We start from the raw sequence: 21321 nt of genomic DNA on the forward strand, positions 1-21321 counted from the left end.
TGGGTGGTTTCAAGCTTTTTTTTTTACTTTTAATTTTTTTTTAACTTTTTGGAACAGTGACAAGGGGCGACGATCACAGGTGACACAGGGGCGATGGTCTTAGATGACAGCAAACTCAGGTGACCCGGGTGACGGACGGTGATAGCGGACGGCTGATTTATATTGAAAAATACTAATCAGCACGCCACAGCTACCACAGGGGACAGGGGGCGACGGTCTCTGGTGACACAGGGGCGACAGTCACAGGCGACAGGGGTGCGACGATCACAGGTGACAGGGGGCAACGATCACACTGGTGCACGTCGCAGCTATCACAGGGGGACAAGGGGCGAAGATCGCAGGGGGTGATGAGGGGCGAAGATCTCAGGGGGTGATGAGGGGCGATGAGGAGCATAGTGTGTGTGTGTGTGTGTGTGTTTTACAGTTTTTTTTTTTTTTTACTATGTGGCTGATCTGCCATGAAAACGGCACATCAGCCCGCAGCACGTCCCGACTCCTCGCTCTTCTCTGACAGACTGACTGTCAGAAGCGCGATCACTGAGCCAAAAACAGTAGTCACGTGATCTGCGCTCTGATTGGCCAGTCTGTCAGAGAACAGCCAATCAGAGCGATCACACAGCGGGACTGCTCTGATTGGATCCTGTATATGTCATAGTGATCTGCACTGCGGATAGCAGAGGAGATCGCCGGCGGCTGCACTGTGCAGAGCCGCACAGTGAAGCCAGGCTCTAATCGCAGAGCCTGTCAGGGAAAAAGCCAGTCAGAGCGATCACACAGCGGGATCGCTCTGACTGGTTCCTGAACATGTCACAGCGATCCCCTGCTGCCGATAGCAGCGGAGATCGCCGCGGCTTCACTGTGCAGAGCCGCACAGTGAAGCTATTAATACAGGACATATGCATACGTCCAGTTGCACGAACCTGTCAGCAGCTGGGACGTATGCATACATCCTGTAGCAGGAAGGGGTTAAAGAATACCTGTCAAAAATAAACTGTCATATTACTTCGTACCTCATCCTGATCATGTACATGTCATTTCTATGCCTCTATCACCTATATTTCAAAAATAGTATATTAAAGCTTATCACTGTTGTCAAAGCAAGGGGTATGCCCCTCTTGTGGAGGGCGTGTCCTCTTGTCTGTACTGTGCCGACTCAGCTTACTCTCACTCTGCTGACTCATTGCTGGCAGCCCTGCTCTAACACTTTCCTCTCTGGTTTTATGCTGTACACACACACACACACACACACACACACACACACACACTGATTATTGGAGATTGTCTGTACTCTACCATGAAAGACAATGGCCCTAATTTACTTAGAAAATCGGGTTGTAAGTCTATGTTGCATTCTTACCAGACTGCTTTTTTCCCCTGGTATTTATTTTTATGTCGCATCCTGTTTGTCGCACTGGGTTTTGTTGGTTTTGGTTTCCAACTCCTCTGAGTTGTCGGGGAAAAATCCACAACAATTCAACAAATTCGGGTTGGAAACCTTTATAAATAGGTGGGAAAGCTCAGAAATGTCGGGTTACGCCCCTTTTTCGGGTTTGGGAGAATCCACATCGGGTCCGTCGGGAAAAAATGTTGCATCGTGTCGCAGACTGGCGTACGATGTCTGCGACATGGCGCAGACAAAGATGCGGCAAAAAAAACAGACAAAACAAGTCGGGTTTACAATAGTAAATGAGGGCCAATATGGTAAGTGTATAATTTACATCTTCCTATGTCATTCATGTGTGTCATCTTTAGGCAGTCCTGTAATGCTGCAACTTGTAGTTTTAGAATAGTTGGAGGTTCAATAGTGCTGCCTTCAGCTGAGTGTCTACTTTGACTGTCCAGTCTTGCTTTGAGTTTTAGTTTTGCAACAGCTGGAGGCACATGATTGGTAAAATTCTGTGTTACAGTAGTTTTGCTGCAAGCCGTGTTCCTCCTGCAGCCTTGTCCATCAGCTATCTCTTGTCCATGACCATTGGACAAGTCGATGCTGCTGTGGGACTCCGTGTCCCAGGAGGTATGGGGACCCCTAGTAGTGGGATTTTCAAAGGCAGTTTTCTTTAATGAAATCATTATTATTATTTTTTTAATTATTAGAAAAACTATTGTTTTGCCAAGATGTACAACATAAAGGTTTATTTTTATATATCTGACAGTGCCCATTTAATTATTTCCTTCTAGAACAATAGTAAACTACAGTTGTCCCACTGTGCTGGGAACATCCTCTTCACACCACTAACTCATTGAGGTTTATTAACCCCTTAAGGACTCAGGGTTTTTCCGTTTTTGCACTTTCGTTTTTTCCTCCTTACCTTTTAAAAATCATAACCCTTTCAATTTTCCACCTAAAAATCCATATTATGGCTTATTTTTTGCGTCGTCAATTCTACTTTGCAGTGACATTAGTCATTTTACCCAAAAATGCACGGCGAAACGGAAAAAAAAATCATTGTGCGACAAAATCGAAAAAAAAACGCCATTTTGTAACTTTTGGGGGCTTCCGTTTCTACGCAGTGCATATTTCGGTAAAAATTACACCTTATCATTATTCTGTAGGTCCATACGGTTAAAATGATACCCTACTTATATAGGTTTGATTTTGTCGCACTTCTGGAAAAAATCATAACTACATGCAGGAAAATTTTTACGTTTAAAAATGTCATCTTCTGACCCCTATAACTTTTTTATTTTTCAACGTACGGGGCGGTATGAGGACTCATTTTTTGCGCCGTGATCTGAAGTTTTTAACGGTATGATTTTTGTTTTGATATGACTTTTTGATCACTTTTTATTCATTTTTTAATGTTATAAAAAGTTACCAAAATACGCTTTTTTGGACTTTGGAATTTTTTTGCGCGTACGCCATTAACCATACGGCTTAATTAATGATATATTTTTATAGTTCGGACATTTACGCACGCGGCGATACCACATATGTTTATTTTTATTTTTTTTTACACTGTTTTATTTTATTTATGGGAAAAGGGGGGTGATTCAAACTTTTATTAGGGAAGGGGTTAAATGACCTTTATTAACACTTTTTTTTAACTTTTTTTTTTGCAGTGTTATAGGTCCCATAGGGACCTATAACACTGCACACACTGATCTCCTATGCTGATCACTGGCGTGCATTAACACGCCTGTGATCAGCATTATCGGCGCTTGACTGCTCCTGCCTGGATCTCAGGCACGGAGCAGTCATTCGTCGATCGGACACCGAGGAGGCAGGTAAGAGCCCTCCCGGTGTCCGATCAGCTGTTCGGGACGCCGCGATTTCACCGCGGCGGTCCCGAACAGCCCGACTGAGCAGCCGGGATACTTTCAGTTTCACTTTAGAAGCGGCGGTCAGCTTTGATGACCGCCGCTTCTAAAGGGTTAATACCGCACATCGCCGCGATCGGCGATGTGTGGTATTAGCCGCGGGTCCCGGCCGTTGATTAGCGCCGGGACCCACGCGATAATGCGGGATCGCGGCGCGATCCCGCTTCATATCGCGGGAGCCGGCGCAGGACGTAAATATACGTCCTGCGTCGTTAAGGGGTTAAAGTAGTAAACAAAAACATAAAAATGCAATCAAACATGAAATTGCACATCTACTTCAAATTGTACACATCAAAGTTCTCAGGTATGCCATAATTTAATGCTTTCGACAATAGCAAAATACAATCACTACTACATTCAGCATCAGATAAAGTTAATGACATTAGTGAGACATTACAAATCCACAAGAAAACCATATTTGCAGTACATTAAATTATACTTGTGGATGATGTACTAATAGGTTTAAGCTGGAGAGAAATGCAATTTCATGGTATCATACAGTACTTGAATGAGACCAATCAAATGCTTTACTATTAGCTTTGGTGATAAATCTATCGGATTTCTTGGAGTAAAACTAGTAGTGGAATGTACAATTATGGAGCAAAGGCTACAGAAAGGCAATAGCCAAAAGCTTATTGATTCACTATAATAGTTCTCATACAATCCAAATAAAAAAAATGGATCTCATACAAACAATTCATAAGGTTAAAAAGAATAGCAAAGCACACAAAAATACAGTAAGCTAACAATAGACAGACTACACAAAAGTATATCCAGAAAAGTTAATTGACAGTTCAAGAGCAAAAGCAAAAATAAAAACAAAAAAAAACAAAAACAGTGTGGTCTGAAGGCTGGTTTGCGTTTTCCTTTGATAATATGCCCACGAACAGATTAATAAAGAATGCAGTGAGATGAATTGGTATAATAAATGGTGATAGACATGAAGCAAACTGCTGAGAGAAAAAACTCTAATATAATAAGTCTTCTGCACATGTTGCTTCTTTTATGTGGGCAAGACAATCCGAAAACTTTTCCTCTGAATCAGAGCATTTTTACTCTGTTTAAACTGGTAGGGCAGCACCCAGATTGATTGCCCACGTGAAAGTTACACAGGAGCAATACTTATGTATTGAGATTTACAGGGTTGTAAAGAGTTAATTTCAAGAGTTCAGAAGGCAGTGGAAATTATTACAACACAAAGCAAGCTGGATAATGAGAGTTAATGCAATGGGTCCGCTTGGATGACAGGAATAGTTTAAAGGGGTTATCCAGGAAAAAACTTTTTTATATATCAACTGGCTCCAGAAAGTTAACAGATTTGTAAATTACTTATATTAAAAAATATTAATCCTTTCAGTACTTATGAGCTTCTGAAGTTAAGGTTGTTCTTTTCTGTCTAAGTGCTCTCTGATGACAAGTGTCTCGGGAACCGCCCAGTTTAGAAGCATATCCCCATAGCAAACCTCTTCTAAACTGGGCGGTTCCCGAGACACATGTCATCAGAGAGCACTTAGACAGAAAAGAACAACCTTTACTTCAGAAGCTCATAAATACTGAATTGATTAAGATTTGTTTTATAGAAGCAATTTACAAATCTGTTTAACTTTCTGGAGCCAGTAGATATATAAAAAAAGTTTTTTTCCTGGATAACCCCATTAAGCTCCTCCGAAACTTTTATAGTTCCCACTAGTCAGTCAGTTTTTAGTTTATTTAGGTCACAAACTAGGTTAGTTTGTATATGGGTTTCCAAGGTAATATTCCGTTAAACGTGTCTTAAAGGGGTATTTCAAGATTTTTTTTTTATTTGACTATGCTACAGGGGCTGTAAAATGTGTGTAGTTTATATAGTGTCTGTACCTGTGGGTTACGGTTTTATCACAATTCTTCTGTGATTTTCACCCTAATATTTATTTTTAACAGCATACAAAAGAACTTTTGTCTCAGATTTTTCCCAGGCTGCAATGCGGCCGAGACCTGACTCACTAGTCAGCTGATGATAGGGAGCCTGTCTGCTTCAATGGGTGAAGCGATCACTTGGTGGGAGAGAAATCAATCTGCAACTAATGCAACAGCTGTAGGCACTTTGAAAACCACAGGTCTTTTGAATGGATGCAGCTCATTTATATTTCAATGGGTGAGGTGGCTGATGTGTGGGAAGGAGGAAAATGGAATTATGGGATTAGAGTCAAAAAGAAAATTCAAACAGGAAATACCAGTTCACAAAAAGCTAGTCACAGTGTTATGGTAATCTCACAACATAGCCATTTAGCCCCAAGACAAGCACAGGTCCTTCCTAAGCATTTCCATTACTGCCTGCCAGGTACGTACTAAAATAACCTTATGGTGGATAACCCCTTTAACGTTATGACATCAGTAGAGACCCGATGACATGATGGTGGGCACAAAACAGCAGTAGTCTCCGTCAGCTTTACACCCCTGCTCTCCTAATTGTCTGTTTACCTCTCGCAAGATTGTAATTACTTATTACTAAACTCAAAACGTAATGAAAAGTGTTATTTTTTTCCCTTGTAGTTTACAAGAGGATGATGCTCCTGCTCCACCTTTACCCTTAAAACCAAACTTGCATTTGTGAGTTAGTGCCAGGGATATGAATTAGCCAGAATCACCTTTAAATAAAATTAAATTTCCCTCTGTAAGAATTGGAATAATAGACACTATAACTAATAAACGCCAATCTTTGATTCATCCTGTGGCGAGTTATGGTACAAGTGACTTTCTTGCATCTAGTACATCTGGCTGAGCAACACTTCACGGAAGGTGTCTAGTGTGCCATACCGATGATACACAGAGGCATGTACTAAGTGGAATGCACTTAGTACATGCCTCTGTGTATCACCGGTATGGCACACTAGACACCTTCCGTGAAGCGTGTTGCTCAGACAGATTTAACATATGCAAGTAAGTCACTTGTACAATAACTCACCACAGGATAAATTAAATTAAAGATTTGTGTTTGTTAACTCACATGGTCATGGACATCAGGGTAATTACTGTTTTGAAATTCCTATGTCCATGACTATGTAAGGCTGCTTTCACACTTTGAGCATTCATCCGTTACTAAACATCCGTTTTGTGTGAAAATGGATGTATAATAACGTATGAATTAACGAGTGCTAAAGGATGAATAAAAATTAATCCGTTAAGACCCATTATAACATCCCTCATGTATGGCCGTAACACCTCTGCCTACAGACTCCCACAGCAGGGACTACTACTACTCCCATCATGGAACAGACTTGTTTCCATGATGGAGTAGTAATTCCCTGGCTGCAGGAGTCTGCAGACAGCTGGGGAGGCTACATTCGTGTTTGTACTACTACCCCCATCATGGAACAGAGTATGTTCCATGAAGGGGGTTGTAGTACAGGGGCTGAGGGATTTATCGCACCATTTTTCAATTCTGAAACCCGATGCGATCAGAAGTTATTAAGCAGGGGAGCAGGCGGCAAGCTTCGCAACCCTGCAATGTATCAGTGTGTTTTAACTTTCATTTTTAAATCCCCCACGGGGAGCCCTGAATGGTCAGTACCGAGGAGCCAATCAGGGCTCTCAGTGGGAGATTTAAAAATGAACATTGGGAGTAGCAGGGGCCATATCTATATTAAAAGTGCATTGGGGAGGGCAAGATATATGGCGCTGGGGGGGGGGGGGGGGGGGACAGACATATAGCCTATATATATCTTGCCCCCTGCAGCTCATTAATAAATATATACCCGGCGCAAGTATAACGTATCCCTCGACGATGCAAATATATATATGTCACCGCTGCGCTATGAATGAAAAGCATTCTAGCAGCAGCCGGCGGTCCGATGCTGCCGATAGAAATACTTTTCATTCATAGCACAGCGCCGACATACGTATATAGAAGTGCTGTGGGGTGCAGATAACGCTATATGTCTGCCCCCCAGCACTTCTATATACATATACCCCTGCAGTGCTATGAATGAAAAGTATTTCTATTAGCAGTGCATAGTGCCAGCAGATGTCTGCTGGCACTATGCGCTGCTAATAGAAGTACTTTTCATTCATAGCGCTGCAGGGGTATATGTATATAGAAGCGCTGGGGGGGGGGGGGGGGGGGGGGGAGACATATGGCTTTAACTGCACCCCATAGCGCTTCTATATACATATGCCGGCGCTGTGCTATGAAAAGTATTTATCGGCAGCATTGGACCACCGGCTGCTGCTAGAATGCTTTTCTCTCAGAGCAGAGGTGACAAATTATATTAAATTATATATATATTATATATAGCAAGAAGAGAGAGGAGTCCAGCGTCCGATAACTCAGAGGATGATATTTATTTCACCAGATGGTCATAACAGGAACAAAAGGTACAGTGACCCGTTTCGGCCTTACAACAAGGCCTTAGACATACACAACAGATAGTACAAAAAGACAGATTTTTATACATGTGGGTGGGCGGACATGACGCAACGGCACACCTGCATTCACAGGTGGACATGACGTCATGAACCACACCTGCAAATTCTGGTATAACCCGCCCACGGGGTTTGCATAAAAGAATGGACACGATTTTACATTATTAATGCACTTTGAGTTTTTTCCTCTATCCCGGGTCACTGCCCATGTGTTTAAATGTTCTTCAGTCAAGATTTGTCTCAATTTTATACAAAATTTATTTTTTGTATTATATATTGTTTTTTTCGGCTACTCATAATGGTAATTTGTTTTTTCATACAATCTAATCTGACTGACCAACATTTATGTTCCCCTCATTTTCCATTAGTATAATAATTTTTTGATATATCATCATGGTTCAAGCTGTTATATTCATAGTGCGATAGCGTAATTCCGAGATACAGTCACATATGTAAATCATGTGTGAATGTTTCCAGGATATGCGGTTTTTCTTTTTTTTCCTCTTTTTTTGTTATTATTATGGAAGACAGACTTCTGTGACATAAAAAGGATACTGACATCTTTCTTCCTTTTAATATATTTGACATATTTTTGTAATAAAGAAACTGCTTTGTCTATGTATTTTTAACACTGTTTTCATGCAAAACATTTACATTTGGTAAATTACATATAATTTTATAGATTTCTTATCAATGTTCTAGATGTTTTGCAGTGGCGGTTGCTACTAGTTTTTACATGTGGGCGGGTTATACCATAATTTGCAGGTGTGGTTCATGACGTCATGTCCACCTGTGAATGCAGGTGTGCTGTTGCGTCATGTCCGCCCACATGTATAAAAATCTGTCTTTTTGTACTATCTGTTGTGTATGACTAAGGCCTTGTTGTAAGGCCGAAACGCGTCACTGTACCTTGTGTTCCTGTTATGACCATCTGGTGAAATAAATATCCTCTGAGTTATCGGACGCTGGACTCCTCTCTCTTTATAATATATAATATATAATATATAATATATAATATATAATATATAATATATAATATATAATATATAATATATAATATATAATATATAATCTATAATATAATCTATAATATATAATATAATCTAATCTAATATAATATATATATATATATATATATATATATATATATATATATATATATGCTGCGGGGGATACATTATACTTGTGCCGGCCGGGGGGGGGGGGTTTAGGAATATATTTATTAATACCCTGCAGGAGGCAAGATATATAGGCTATATGTCTGTCCCCCCCCCTCCCACTGCGCTTTTAATATAGATATGGCCCCCTGCTACTCCCAATATTCACTTTTAAATCTCCCACTGAGAGCCCCAATACTGACTATTCAGGGCTCCCCGCGGAGGATTTAAAAATGTTAGAACACCCTGATATATCGCAGGGTTGCAGAACTTGCCGCCCACTCCCCTGCTTAATAACTTCTGATCGCATCGGGTCTCAAGTGAAACCCGGTGCGATCAATCCCTCAGCCCCTGTACTACAACCTCCATCATGGAACAGATTCTGTTCAATGTTAAAAATAACGGCCGTTAATTTACCCGTTTCTTGTGATGGAAGAAAAATGAGTGCATGTCCCGTTATTTCTCCAGTCACAACTAACAGCCGTTATTCATGATGGGCTATAATGGTTCATAACAGGTAATAAAAAAAATCCAATAGACTTGAATGGGATTGTTTAACGGCCGTTTAACAAGGGTTTTCTGACGAACATTTGTAACGGATGAATTTTTATAGTGTAAAAGCAGCCTAAGCTAATAAACACCAACCTTTGATTTGGTGTTAAGTACCACCAGGAGTGTTCTCTTTACACTTTGAGACATAAAAAATAAAATAAAAAAACAGTCCCAGCTAATTTAGAACAGTTGGTAGCGATGTATAATAAAAAGAATATATCAGTGTCTTACCTTGTGGTTTATTTGAAGTTTGTTCTTTTAAACGCTTGTCTAATAATAAAATGCACATTTTTCGATTTTGTGTGGTTACTTGTCCAGGATCTTCTCCAAGCCCAATTAATCGGCTGGCAATTTCATTATTGGACAATCTGTAGAGTTCTACAGCCACTCTATTAGGTGAATTTAAAGAAGAGGCCTTGTTTATGGTTACAGTGTTACTTTTATAGTCTCTCCAGTCATATAGTATTGTATTGTTTGAATTTTCTGAAGTATCCGTGTCAGACTGATCTATAGAAGGCAAATGTTTTTCGATAAGTACATGTCCTTTTTCGTTATCTTTATAAAGATATTCAACAGGCTCTGCTTGGCTTACATTTATTGGACGTCCACCAGGTGATAATGGCACTTCCTGGCTGACATCATGGACTGTACTTAGACATAACGATACAGTACTTTCATCAGTTTTTGAAATGCAAGAAAGTTTACTGAAGCTGTACCGTGGAACTTTGCAGCTGTTCACAGCTTTGTCTTCTATTAATGTACTATGAAAAAAAAAATCATTATATGAGGATTCAGGCAATAATTTATTTTCCATGGTTGAACTTGCTTTTCCATTTTTAAGATCAGCAACTCCGCTAAACTCAGATTCACCATCTTCTGTTAGCCATTCACTGTCAAAGCCTTCACCAACCGCATAATTGTTACTAGTGGTTTGCTTTAAATGACGGGAAGATCTTTCTTCTGTCTCTGAAGAAAGGTCATCTGTAAGAAAGTTGGTAATATTGAGCGCTGTTTCTGGCTCAGAGAGTTTTTTCCTATGATCCTGTGTAATTTTGTTTGTTGAGGTCAACTCTGGTGAATTACAGGCCAAAGTATTAATAGTACCAGATGTATTTGACATTTTAATCACTTTGTGTGTCATATCAGGAAATTTATTTGGTGGAGGATCACATTTGGAAGGCCCCAGGAGGCCATCTGGACTCCTCACTCGCCTTCCTCGTTTAGGCATTTTCACAGAGTCATCGAATAGTGAAGTATTCTGGCGAAATTTGTAAGAATGAAGTCTGCTTTTAGTACGTGGTGTAAAGAAGGGGATTTTATCCTCATTATTTATGGATTGTGGAAGAAAATTCTTAGTTTCCAACATCATTTTATTTAAGTGTTCATGAAGTTCAGACACTTCTTTTTTGGATACATAATGTTTTTGGGATCCTATAATAAATGTATCTTCAGCGCTACTAGAAGAGGAGGAATTGACATCTATCACTTTCTGGCTGGGGATATGGCTATGTTGTGTTGATTCTGTTTCAACATTTAATTTAGCAGTGTCAACACATGCTGCTTCTAATCCAATCCTATGGCAGGGTTTTGTAGACATTAACAAGTTCCTTAACTGAATTTGCAAATCCTGGCTGCCATGTTCAGAATTAATAGCTTTAACAGGCAGAGTGGATGATGAAGTGCATTGCATTTCCAAGGCTCTTACAGTTTTCTTTGTACACTCAACTGTAAGTGTACAGCTCCTTTCACCATCAATTTGTGTGCGAGCACCTGTTAATTCGTCCATTTCAATTGCTTTGTTATCTTCTTTCCAGGCATCTACAGGTCCTGAACCATGTGCATGTATGGTGCTGCCTGTATATTTCTTTGAAAGGCCTGTACAGATACCATTGCCATTTGATTCCTTTAAGGAATTGTTAATTTTATCGAAGACCCACTGTCGATCATCACTATTCCATGGGTTTGTATTACATTCCCTATACTTACTCCTTACTTCCTTCTCAGAAGTATTGCCACACATAATTGAAGTCTTGTCCATGTCACCATCATTGTATTCTTTGTTGTAGGTGTAAGCATGGTCTGGAGAGGTTACATCCAATCCTTTGAGTTTTTCAAAAACCTGAATATCTTTTATAATGTGATCTAATTCTGGTTTACTCTTTATATATTGCTGTTCTGATGATTTGATATTGCTGCGTACAGAATTGTTCAGGGTCATTACCTTATGTACTGTATTTCTAGTATTACTTTCACAGTTGTTGTCAACCAATTGGCGAGTCTTAATCGACACTTCACAATCAATTTTTTTGCTTTTGAATGAGTTATCTAAGGTAATTTTGGATTCCTCGCAAGTAGAAAAGTATTCACTACAGTGACTACTTTGTAACGTCCTTGTGACAGGAACAGTTTCTGTTGGATTAAATTTATCTTTCATTATTTTAGTGCAATAATTGATTTCTTCTCTTCTGCATTCCTCTTTTGTAGACATAACTGTTATTTCCTCTGGAACAGATGTTGCTGCATTATCCATGTGGTTATTTGGTGTCACAGTTTTGGGAACTAAAATCAAAGGAGAGATTTTGGTACTGTTTAATGGAGAGTTCTCATAGGTTGATTCAAGGAGTAGTGTAATGCAGCTCAGTTCATCTAGTATAGAGGAATAATTCATCGGACATCCTGCGGACAGAATCATGGGATATAAATATCTTCGATTAGAAATGCATCAGACTAAATGCCTTTTACAATATAAAATATACTTACCAGTCTATTTACAAAAAAATACATCACAAACTTTAATTGTTCTATATTTTACTCAATAGTTATAGCTGCTGTGTAAACATTGTTAACACAAGGTTGCTGCTACTGACAGATTCATCAGAATAGGGCTTGCTGAAATCCATGTGTTTGCCAACTAAAAAACCACATTCAAAAAAGTTTTCAGTTGCAAAAATTTTTGGAACAAATCTACTTTCTTTGAACATACCTTAGGAGAAGAATCAGTAAGCCTTTGAGACTATGTTTTAGACTTTAATTGTATAATTGATAAGCACTAGCAGAGTACATACATTATATCTTTTTTTAAAGATAATTTCAGAAAGAAAATTAAAAAACTACATTTGCAAATCTTTATGTGGACAAAGCTACATGCCAAAATAATCAGTTTTTTTTACTACTGTGAAACTACTAATTTTAAAATACACACAAAAAAACGAATTTCTTCATTCACAGCGCCATACGAGGGCTGTTTTTTTAATGCGCCAATTGTACGTTGTAATGACACTTAATTTAACCATAATATGTACAATGCAACCAAAAGTTATTTGTTGGTGGAAATTGAGAAGAAAACCACAATTTAGCACATTATGTGTGTGTGTGTGGGGGGGGGAGCTTATGCAATACACTTTAAGGTTAAACTGACATGTTTATTCTGCTGGTTAATACGATAAAAGCATGTAGCGATGGGTATCATTTACTATTCTTGTACTGCGTTTAGAAAAATAAATGACAAAGCATTTTGGCCTTAAAGTGTACCGGTCGTAAAAAAAAATTTAATACATTATAGATAATTCAATGATATGTATATTTGTAATATATATTGGTTCAAAAACCACTGAGGACAAGGAGGGCTCTGTGCATTGAGGATAAGCAGGGCTTTGAGCAATGAGGACAAAAAGGGCTCTGTGCCGTGAGGCTCCATGACACGCTCCAGGCTCACACATTAGGATGATTGACAAGCCAGGAGCCTGCACAGAGCCCTGCTTGTCCTCCCCTCACTTCCTGTATTTGGGCTAGTCAGAGAGACACACAAGCAATAGCTGCAGGGACAACTTTTTTCACCCAAAATGTAATTTCTTTTTTAATCCATGTATATTACAAATCTAGATGTAATAGTATTTTCTACATTATATCAAAAGTTTTTGTTAATGACAGGTACCATGCCCTCCGGGCCCGTCTGGAGCCACGAGAATGTCAGGAACGCCCTCTGCTTTGAGTTTCCTCATGACCCTGGGAAGGAGAGGAAGGTGAGGGAACAGATAGGGCAAAGCCCGACCAAGGGATCACCAGGGCATCTACGGAAAGAGCCAAGGGGTCCTGGGACTTTGACACAAAGAGAGGAACTTTTTGATTGTGGCGGGATGCGAGGAGGTCCACGTCTGGAGTGCCCCAGAGGTTGCAGATCTCTGCAAACACATCCAGATGCAGGGACCACTCGCCGGGGTCGGCTGAGGACTGGCTAAGAAAATCCGCTTCCCAGTTGTGCACTCCCGGAATGTAAATTGCTAAGATGGCCGGAACCCTGAGTTCCGCCCAGAGGAGAATTTTGGTTACCTCGGCCATCAACGCTGAGCTGAGTGTGCCGCCCTGGCGATTGATGTACGCCACAGCAGTGGAGTTGTCCGACTGGAAACGAACAGGGCGGTCCTGAATGAAGCATGGCTACCAATGAAGCAGGCAAAGATAGATTTCCCTCAGTTCCAATATGTTGATAGGGAGAGGGGCTTCTCGGGGGGGACGGACCAAAGACCCTGAACCGTCCAGTCCCTTGAAACACCTCCCCAGCCTGACAGACTGGCATCAGTCGTGACAACTTGCCAGTGGAGGGGCAGGAAGGAGCGAAGCCACCATAGAAGGGACTGACGAGACCGTCGAGAGAGAACGATCTTGCAGTCGAGACACAGTGGAGACCCACCGGGAGAGAATAGCCAGTTGAAGAGGACGGTAATAAAACTGGGCAAAGGGCACGGCCTCCGTGGCCACCACCATCCGATCCAGGACTTCCATGCAAAAGCGAATGGTCTCCTGACAAGAGAGTTAGCTGCTTGTCTGGCGGGAGACTAATGCGGGCCGCGGCCGGGTCGAACTTGAGCCCTAGGAACACCAGTGACTGGAAGGAGAGAAGTTGGACTTGTCTTGATGGACCATCCAACTGAAGCGAGACAAGGCCTGGAGGGGGGAGTCTATGACTCTCCAGATTCTGAGCCCTGGTTCGAGCCTCGTTCAGGAGGTCGTCCAAGTAAGAGATCACTGAGACACCCTTTGCCCATAAAAGGGCTATCACAGACACCAGGACCTTGGTAAAGACCCGCGGAGCAGTGGCCAGACCAAAGGGGAGAGCTACAAACTGAAAATGGCCTTCCGGGACTGCAAAGTTGAGGTACAGCTGATGACCAGGGAATATTGGAATGTGGAGGAAGGCATTCTTGATGTTCACCGAAAGAAACTCCCCTTGATCCATGGATTCCACTACTGAACGGAGAGACTCCATTCGGAAATGGCGGAGTAAAAGATGCTGATTGAGATGCTTGAGAGCCAAGATTGGGCATACAGAACCGCCTTTCTTGGGGACCACGAAGAGGTTGGAGTAAAAACTTCCAAAACTTTCCCTGGGAGGAACTGGGACAATTACTCCCTGGATGAGAAGGGACTGGAGTGCGCCCCAAAATGCTTTTGCCAGCGAGGGGGACCTGGAAAGAAAAAAAAGTGATCCCTTGGAAGGGAGGCAAATTCGATCTTGTACCCGTTGGCTACCACGTTCCTGACCCAGGAGTCCTGAACGTGCGTGGTCCAGGCATCTCGGAAGAGTAAGAGACGTCCTCTCACCAGAGAAAAATCCCTTCAGGCCGAGGTAGGTTTGCGGGTGCCCGATTTGGCCGCAAAATGGCCAGGACGGTTACCCGATGTCCAGTAGGGACGGGTCTGGAAGGAGGGAGCCTTCTTGTCCCGCGAAGGTGCCTGGCTGGACCCTTTATTGGGACCAAAAGTCCGAAAGGACCGGAAAGAGGACTTCCTACGGGAAGTAGAGCGAGCCTTATTCTAAGGCAATAAGGAACGCTTTCCACCCATCGCCTCTGAGATAATCTCATCTAGGCGCTTGCCAAAAAGCCGAGAAACAGCAAAGGAAAGTTCAGTTAGAGACTTCTTGGAGGCGGCGTCTGCATCCCAGGCTTTAAGCTACATGGAGCGACGGAGGGCCACCCGGTTGCCTGTGGCAAAGGCAGTCCAGCGGGCCGACTGCATGGAAGCAGAACACCGAAAATCTCCAGCCTTGGAGCATTGGAGAGCTAGGTCAGATAATTCCTCCGGGGGGATCCTGAAAGAATACCCTGGCGGAGTTGGGAAGACCAGACTAAGAGGACTTTTGACACCCAGACAGAAGCGAAGGCAGGAAGTAGTGAGGAACCTGCTGCTTCGAAGGCAAATTTTGCCAAGGTCTCCACCTTCTTGTCTGCTGGATGCTTGAAGGCAGCAGCATCAGCCAATGGCTGGGTAGTCGCCTTAGAGAGGCGGGAGACCGGTGAATCCACAGTTGGGGAGGAAGTCCACCGAGCAATGAGGTCCTTGGCGAAGCGATATTGTGCTTGAACCTTCTTTGTTTCCTGAAACTTCTTGTCAGCGTGCCTCCAGGCGGACTCAAGCAAGGCGTCAAATTCAGCGTGAGAGCTGAAAATCTTGGGTGCCGGTCGGGCACGATGAAAGGAAACTTCTGGAGCTACGTCCGAAGTTCCTGAGTCCTCTAGGTGGACGCACCGTGTCAGACAGATCTGAGCGGTCCTCTGAGAGTCAGAGGCCGAATCAGAAGCCTCATCTACAAGTTCTCCAGGTGAGTGGGAATGGGTGGAGGCAACCCTGGCAATCAGGGTGGAGCCAGAATGGCAATCAGGGGAGCGTCCTCTAGGGGGAATGACACTTGTGGCAGACTGGAGCAGAGGGGCGATGCCTGTGAGGGGAGCGCCTGTGTCTGCTAGAAGACTCAGGAGAAGAGTCGGATGATATACCCCTATTACGTTTGCGTGAGCGGTTAGTATAGGGAGGGGGGGGGGGGGAAGAGTGGGTCTCTCTGGAGGGTCGGCTTAGGGAAGACCTCGCTAAGGCAGTCACCACAGAACGGGAGACCTGAGACAAGTCGGAAATAGACTGGGAGAGGGAGGATACCAAGACTGGAGGGATAGCCGAGCCCACAGGGTCTGGAGGAGCATCCTGAGCAGAAATAAAAGGGGGGTCAGGGGGAGCTGTTGTGCAGGGGGAACAAGTTGGTTCAGCTGAACCAGACCTTTTAGCATTACAGCCCTTGCAGCTATAATAGATGACCAGGGTCCCAGTTAGCTGCTTGGAGGGAGGAACAGGTCTGGGCTTGGACATACTAAAATGAAACAGTCTCACCTGGTGTCTGTGTCCCCAGAGGGCAGCTGCTGTGAGGAGAAACTCCGAGTAGGCAAGAGAGGGAAGCGAGGGGAGGGGCTGAGAATGCAGGACCAATGAAAGAGGGGGCCATGATAAAACAAGGGCGACTGATTGGACCTGAAAAATTCCTCTGAACGCGTACAGCGCTAATTGGTGTAAAGCCCTGCTGGCAGCGGGTGGGCTGGGCTTAAGTCTGTGCAGAGCCCGCGGCTGATAACATGTGGCCGGGAGTTAATGGCGCCCACTCCCAGCCCTGAGCGCATATGCGAGCGCAATGGAAAGGGAGCGGGTGAAAACACAGTCGGCAGCTTCTACACGCTGCCGACGGGAACTGAGACACGGGCGCGAGATGCGACTGAGGCTGAAGCCGGCACTCGCATAAAGTGAAAGTCGGCAGCCACGGCTGCTGAGGGAGGGGAGCCGGGGAGAAAACGCCAGTGCCTGAATACAGTCCACATCACTGCAATATGTGCCACACCCCTGCATATGTCCCCCAAACACCTGAAAGTTAGGGAGGGCTCCTTAGTCCCTCCTGAACATGCCTCCATGACCTCTGTGAAAAGAGTTGCCCAGGTGAAAATAAGGAGTGGGCCAAAAACTGGGGGTCTCCAGAGGCTGAAAGTCCCCTAACCTGAAAGAAAAAAGGAGGGAAAAATACTCACCTCAGTCAAAATAATTTACCTCATGAATTCTTCAGTCAGCTTTTGTCACCTGCATCATGCCGGGCTGTAACACCGAGACGAGCAGGGAGATAGGGGGACCCGGACGCATGAGGTACAACCCCAGGCACTGACCGTTGGCGAGAGGGGGTTGACCGTTCATACACTATACCTGTGCCCCCTCAATCGCAAATGGGGAAACAGTGAACGCTATGTTCCTGAGTCCCCACCTGAAAACAGAAAAGAAAAAAGGGAGATAAATTCTTAATGTCCCTAAACTTACACTTAAAAAAATAAAAAATGTGTGACCTGGTCTGGGGAGAACCCAGACCAGCGTCTACCTCCTTAAGACACTAAGCTAAAACTGATTAGCTCAGATGCCTGTGGGCGGGTATACGCTGCTGGGAGGAGCTGACTTTTCTGTTGCCATAGTATCAAGCCTCCTAGAGACAGCATCATATACCCATGGTCTGTGTCCCCCAATGGAGCAGATAGAGAAAGCAGCAATTTTGGACTTTTTTTTACATTTACGCTGCTCACTGTATGGGATCATTAACCCCTTAAAGGGGTACTCCACCCCTAGACATCTTATGGGATAAGAGGTCGGATCGCTGGGGTCCCGCTGCTGGGGACCCCCGGGATCTCTGCTGGGGCACCCAGCTATAATTTCTGCACAGAGCACGCTCGCTCTGTGCGTAACGACCGGCGATACAGGGGCCGGAGCATAGTCACGGCTCCGCCCCTAGTGATGTCACAACCCGCCCCCTTAATGCAAGTCTATGGGAGGGGGCTTAAGCCACCACGCCCCCTCCCATAGACTTGTATTGAGGAGGCGGGCCATGGCATCACAAGGGGCGGAGCTTTAACATAACGATGCTCCGGTCCCTGTATTGCCCACCATTACGCACAGAGCCAGTTTGCTCTGTGCAGTAATGATAGCGGGGTGCCGCAGCGGAGATCCCGGGGTCCCAAGCAGCAGGACCCCGGCGATCTGACATCTTATCCCCTATCCTTTGGATAGGGGATATGATGCTAGGGGCGGAGTACCCCTTTAAGGACAAAGCCCATTGTCACCCTAATGACTAGAGCAGAAACCCCCCACGTGACACCATTTTGGAAACTAAACCCCTCAAGGAACGTAACAAGAGCTTCAGTGAACCTTTGTACCCCACAGATGTTTGGAACAGTGGGTGGTAAATATGAGAAATTAGACTTTTTAAACACAAATGCTTTTGTAACCCCAAATTTTGCATTTTTTTTAAAAGAGACAATAGGAGGAAAAAAAAACTCCCAAACCTTGTAACTCAATTTCTTCTTAGTGAGAAAAATACGCCATATGTGGTCGGTCATAAGTAGCTTTTTGGCCACATGGTAGGACTGAGAAGTGAAAGAATATCCTGTGGATTTTATAACATAGTAATTTTACCTTGAATTAGTTTTAGGCCCCACTGCACATCATTAAAGGATTTGAACTTGCAAATGTTGTAATACCCCCCTGTGTGAGCTCATTTCTGATTGAGAAGTTTTATAAGGGTTTTGGTTGAATTTGTCATAAAAAGAGCAGGAATCTTGTTAAACAAGTATGCATTTATTGTGCTGCTGATCCGGTTTTAGAAATATTGTAAAATACTTTGTCTTAAACTGAAAAAATGGGGATCAAACAAAAGCGTCAGTTTCAAATAATGTCACTAACTTTGTATTAGTTTTAATATGACAATATCATGCTAATAATGTAGCTGACCAAAACGGTGTCAAGCCATAAAAAAAAAATAATAAATAAATAAAAATAAAACAACTGCTGAAGTGAAGGGTAATACATTTTTGACAAGGAGGGAAACAAATTTCAGCTTATTCCAGGATTAAAGAACTGCAACAGGGCTACATATTTTATTTTTTGTGTTATACAAGACTGGTTGTACGTGTTTCTGGCCCATCAATCCCTATATAAAAGGGAGAAATGTGCCAGGTTACATCGGGACACTAACAGATTCCTGACCGGCAAGGTAGGAACCAAAATGTGGGCAAAACAACCAATCACATGCAGACATGGCAATGTCAAACAAGACGCGTGGACAGTAAAAGGATTACTATAAAGGTATTGTCAGGTATAGTAAAATACACAAAAAACTGCACAATGCCATAAAAAAAAAATCCATACTGTACTCATGTTTCAGATATTCTCCAAACTTATCACCAATTCTAACAATTAAGATAACAGCTTTAAACAGCATGAAAGTCATAATAACTGGTCAAAAATTTCATGAATAAAATTATATTAGCAAAATGCCAGTTCAGCGCTTTTGTTTGGCCCCATTTCTACAGATATACCACGGAAAGTATTCATCTAGGGGATAGTGAGAATTTCTAATGTGTATGCTTTTTTTATTTTATTAAAATGTATTTATTTATTTTTAACACACCACACATATTGCAATTTAGTGTCATCAGTTGGAAAGTAATCTCCCTCTATATATTCATCTAGGGGTATAGTGAGAATTTCTTATGCGTACGTTGTTTTACACCTATTGTAATTTAGTGTGACCAATGGAAAGGAACTTCCCTCTATGTATTCATCTAGGGGTATAGCGAGAATCTCTTATGTGTACGTTGCATGGAAAGGATAGCATCAAACGTTGGTTGGTGGCCTGGACTTCAACGTGTAGAGACTAGGACACTGTAGTTAAAGTCCAAATACAGACTGTGCTTGGGTTTATTTAAATGTCAACAGAAACATAACAGCCTAATGTGACCTCCCACCCATATCTTGGCCACTCTAGGAAAACAGACACTGACTAAGTGGGTTGGAACCACTTATACTACAACTAGGATGTGTCAGTAACATAGTATCACTGACACAAAACTTTCGGTTTTCCTTCACCGAACCTAGGCCTTTCGGTGACACGTTTCTGTCCACAAACTGCCTAAAGCCACATAGAGCATCCTAAAGAAAATATAAACTCCCTCAATAACTCCCCCGTCACTGTCTCTCAGTTGTTTTGTCCAGCAAAAACCTCCAAGCCACTAAGGGATTCTCCAGGCGCAAGCAGCTGACAGCAGCAGCATAAGGTATAGCAGCAGTAGATATGAATGACGATCAGTGGCAAAAAAACCAAGGGGATTTATTAAGAACAACGCGTTTCGACGCCAGGACAGGCGTGTTTCTCAAGTTCATACAACATAATGAAACATATCCAATATATATATATATATATACACAGAGACATACCGTATTGCAAACCACAATTGGCCTGCATCACACCATGAGACCAGGTTCCAGGAGATTGGCGAAAGTGAACCACAGGTCAGACGAACAAAGAGGAAGTTGTCATCAACACAAAAAAGTAAGTAATATAAAACCGACAAAAAAAACTAATAGTTAATCATAACCAAAATAATTCATTAATATATAATCAAAAATGGCATGGTTGTAGTCATAGAAAAATGTTCAGATTATGCGGTACGCAACAAGAAATACTAGAATTAACCATTTATGCTGTATTCTCGATGATTTCATTTAACCCATCCGGGTACAAGCATTTAAGCTTGAATATCCAATATGATTCTTTGTTGATTAGCTTTTGAAATCGGTTTCGAATATCTTTGGGTATCACCTCGATTTTACTAAGCTTCAACAATTCAGGATTATTCATATGTTTTAACACAAAGTGTCGTGACACACTATGCAAAGGAAACCCTTTCCGAATATTGAACCGGTGGGTATACATGCGGGACCGCATCGTCTGAACAGTGCGGCCCACATATTGCAGTTGGCACGGGCATTCCAATAAATAAACCGCATAATCGGTTTCACAGTCACAATCAGTTTTAATAAAAAACAACTCATCAGTAGTATTGGATCGGAAGATGTTACAATTATCCCGGATAATACTACAACATAAACAGCGTGATTTATTGCACTTCTTGATGTATTTATTGCTTTCAGATTTTTTTTGCATATTGGTTGCTATTGGTGACATCTTTAAGTTTACTAGGTGCTAAAAAATTTCGGAGAGACATAGGTTTTCTAAAAGTAATCCGTGAATGGGCAGGTA

General features: G+C 42.5%; 1 protein-coding gene across 11 annotated transcripts in view; it reads right to left on the reverse strand.

Annotated features, from left to right (window-relative positions):
- ANKLE1 (ankyrin repeat and LEM domain containing 1) overlaps nt 1-21321 on the reverse strand; it is a 113859-nt gene that overhangs the window by 49238 nt on the left and 43300 nt on the right. For 9 of the 11 annotated variants that reach the window (XR_008892144.1, XR_008892146.1, XR_008892147.1 and 6 more), the window contains one exon: nt 9660-12104. Coding sequence is in view for 7 of the 11 variants with exons in the window: in XM_056570311.1 (XP_056426286.1) it covers nt 9660-12104 (2445 nt within the window). In the remaining 4 variants the exon portion in view is untranslated. The remainder of the gene's footprint in view (nt 1-9659; nt 12105-21321) is intronic. The other 2 variants (XM_056570320.1, XM_056570374.1) reach the window with 1 other exon arrangement.

Source organism: Hyla sarda, chromosome 1 (genome assembly GCF_029499605.1).
Source record: "Hyla sarda isolate aHylSar1 chromosome 1, aHylSar1.hap1, whole genome shotgun sequence".
In the NCBI taxonomy this organism is placed as follows: domain Eukaryota; kingdom Metazoa; phylum Chordata; class Amphibia; order Anura; family Hylidae; genus Hyla; species Hyla sarda.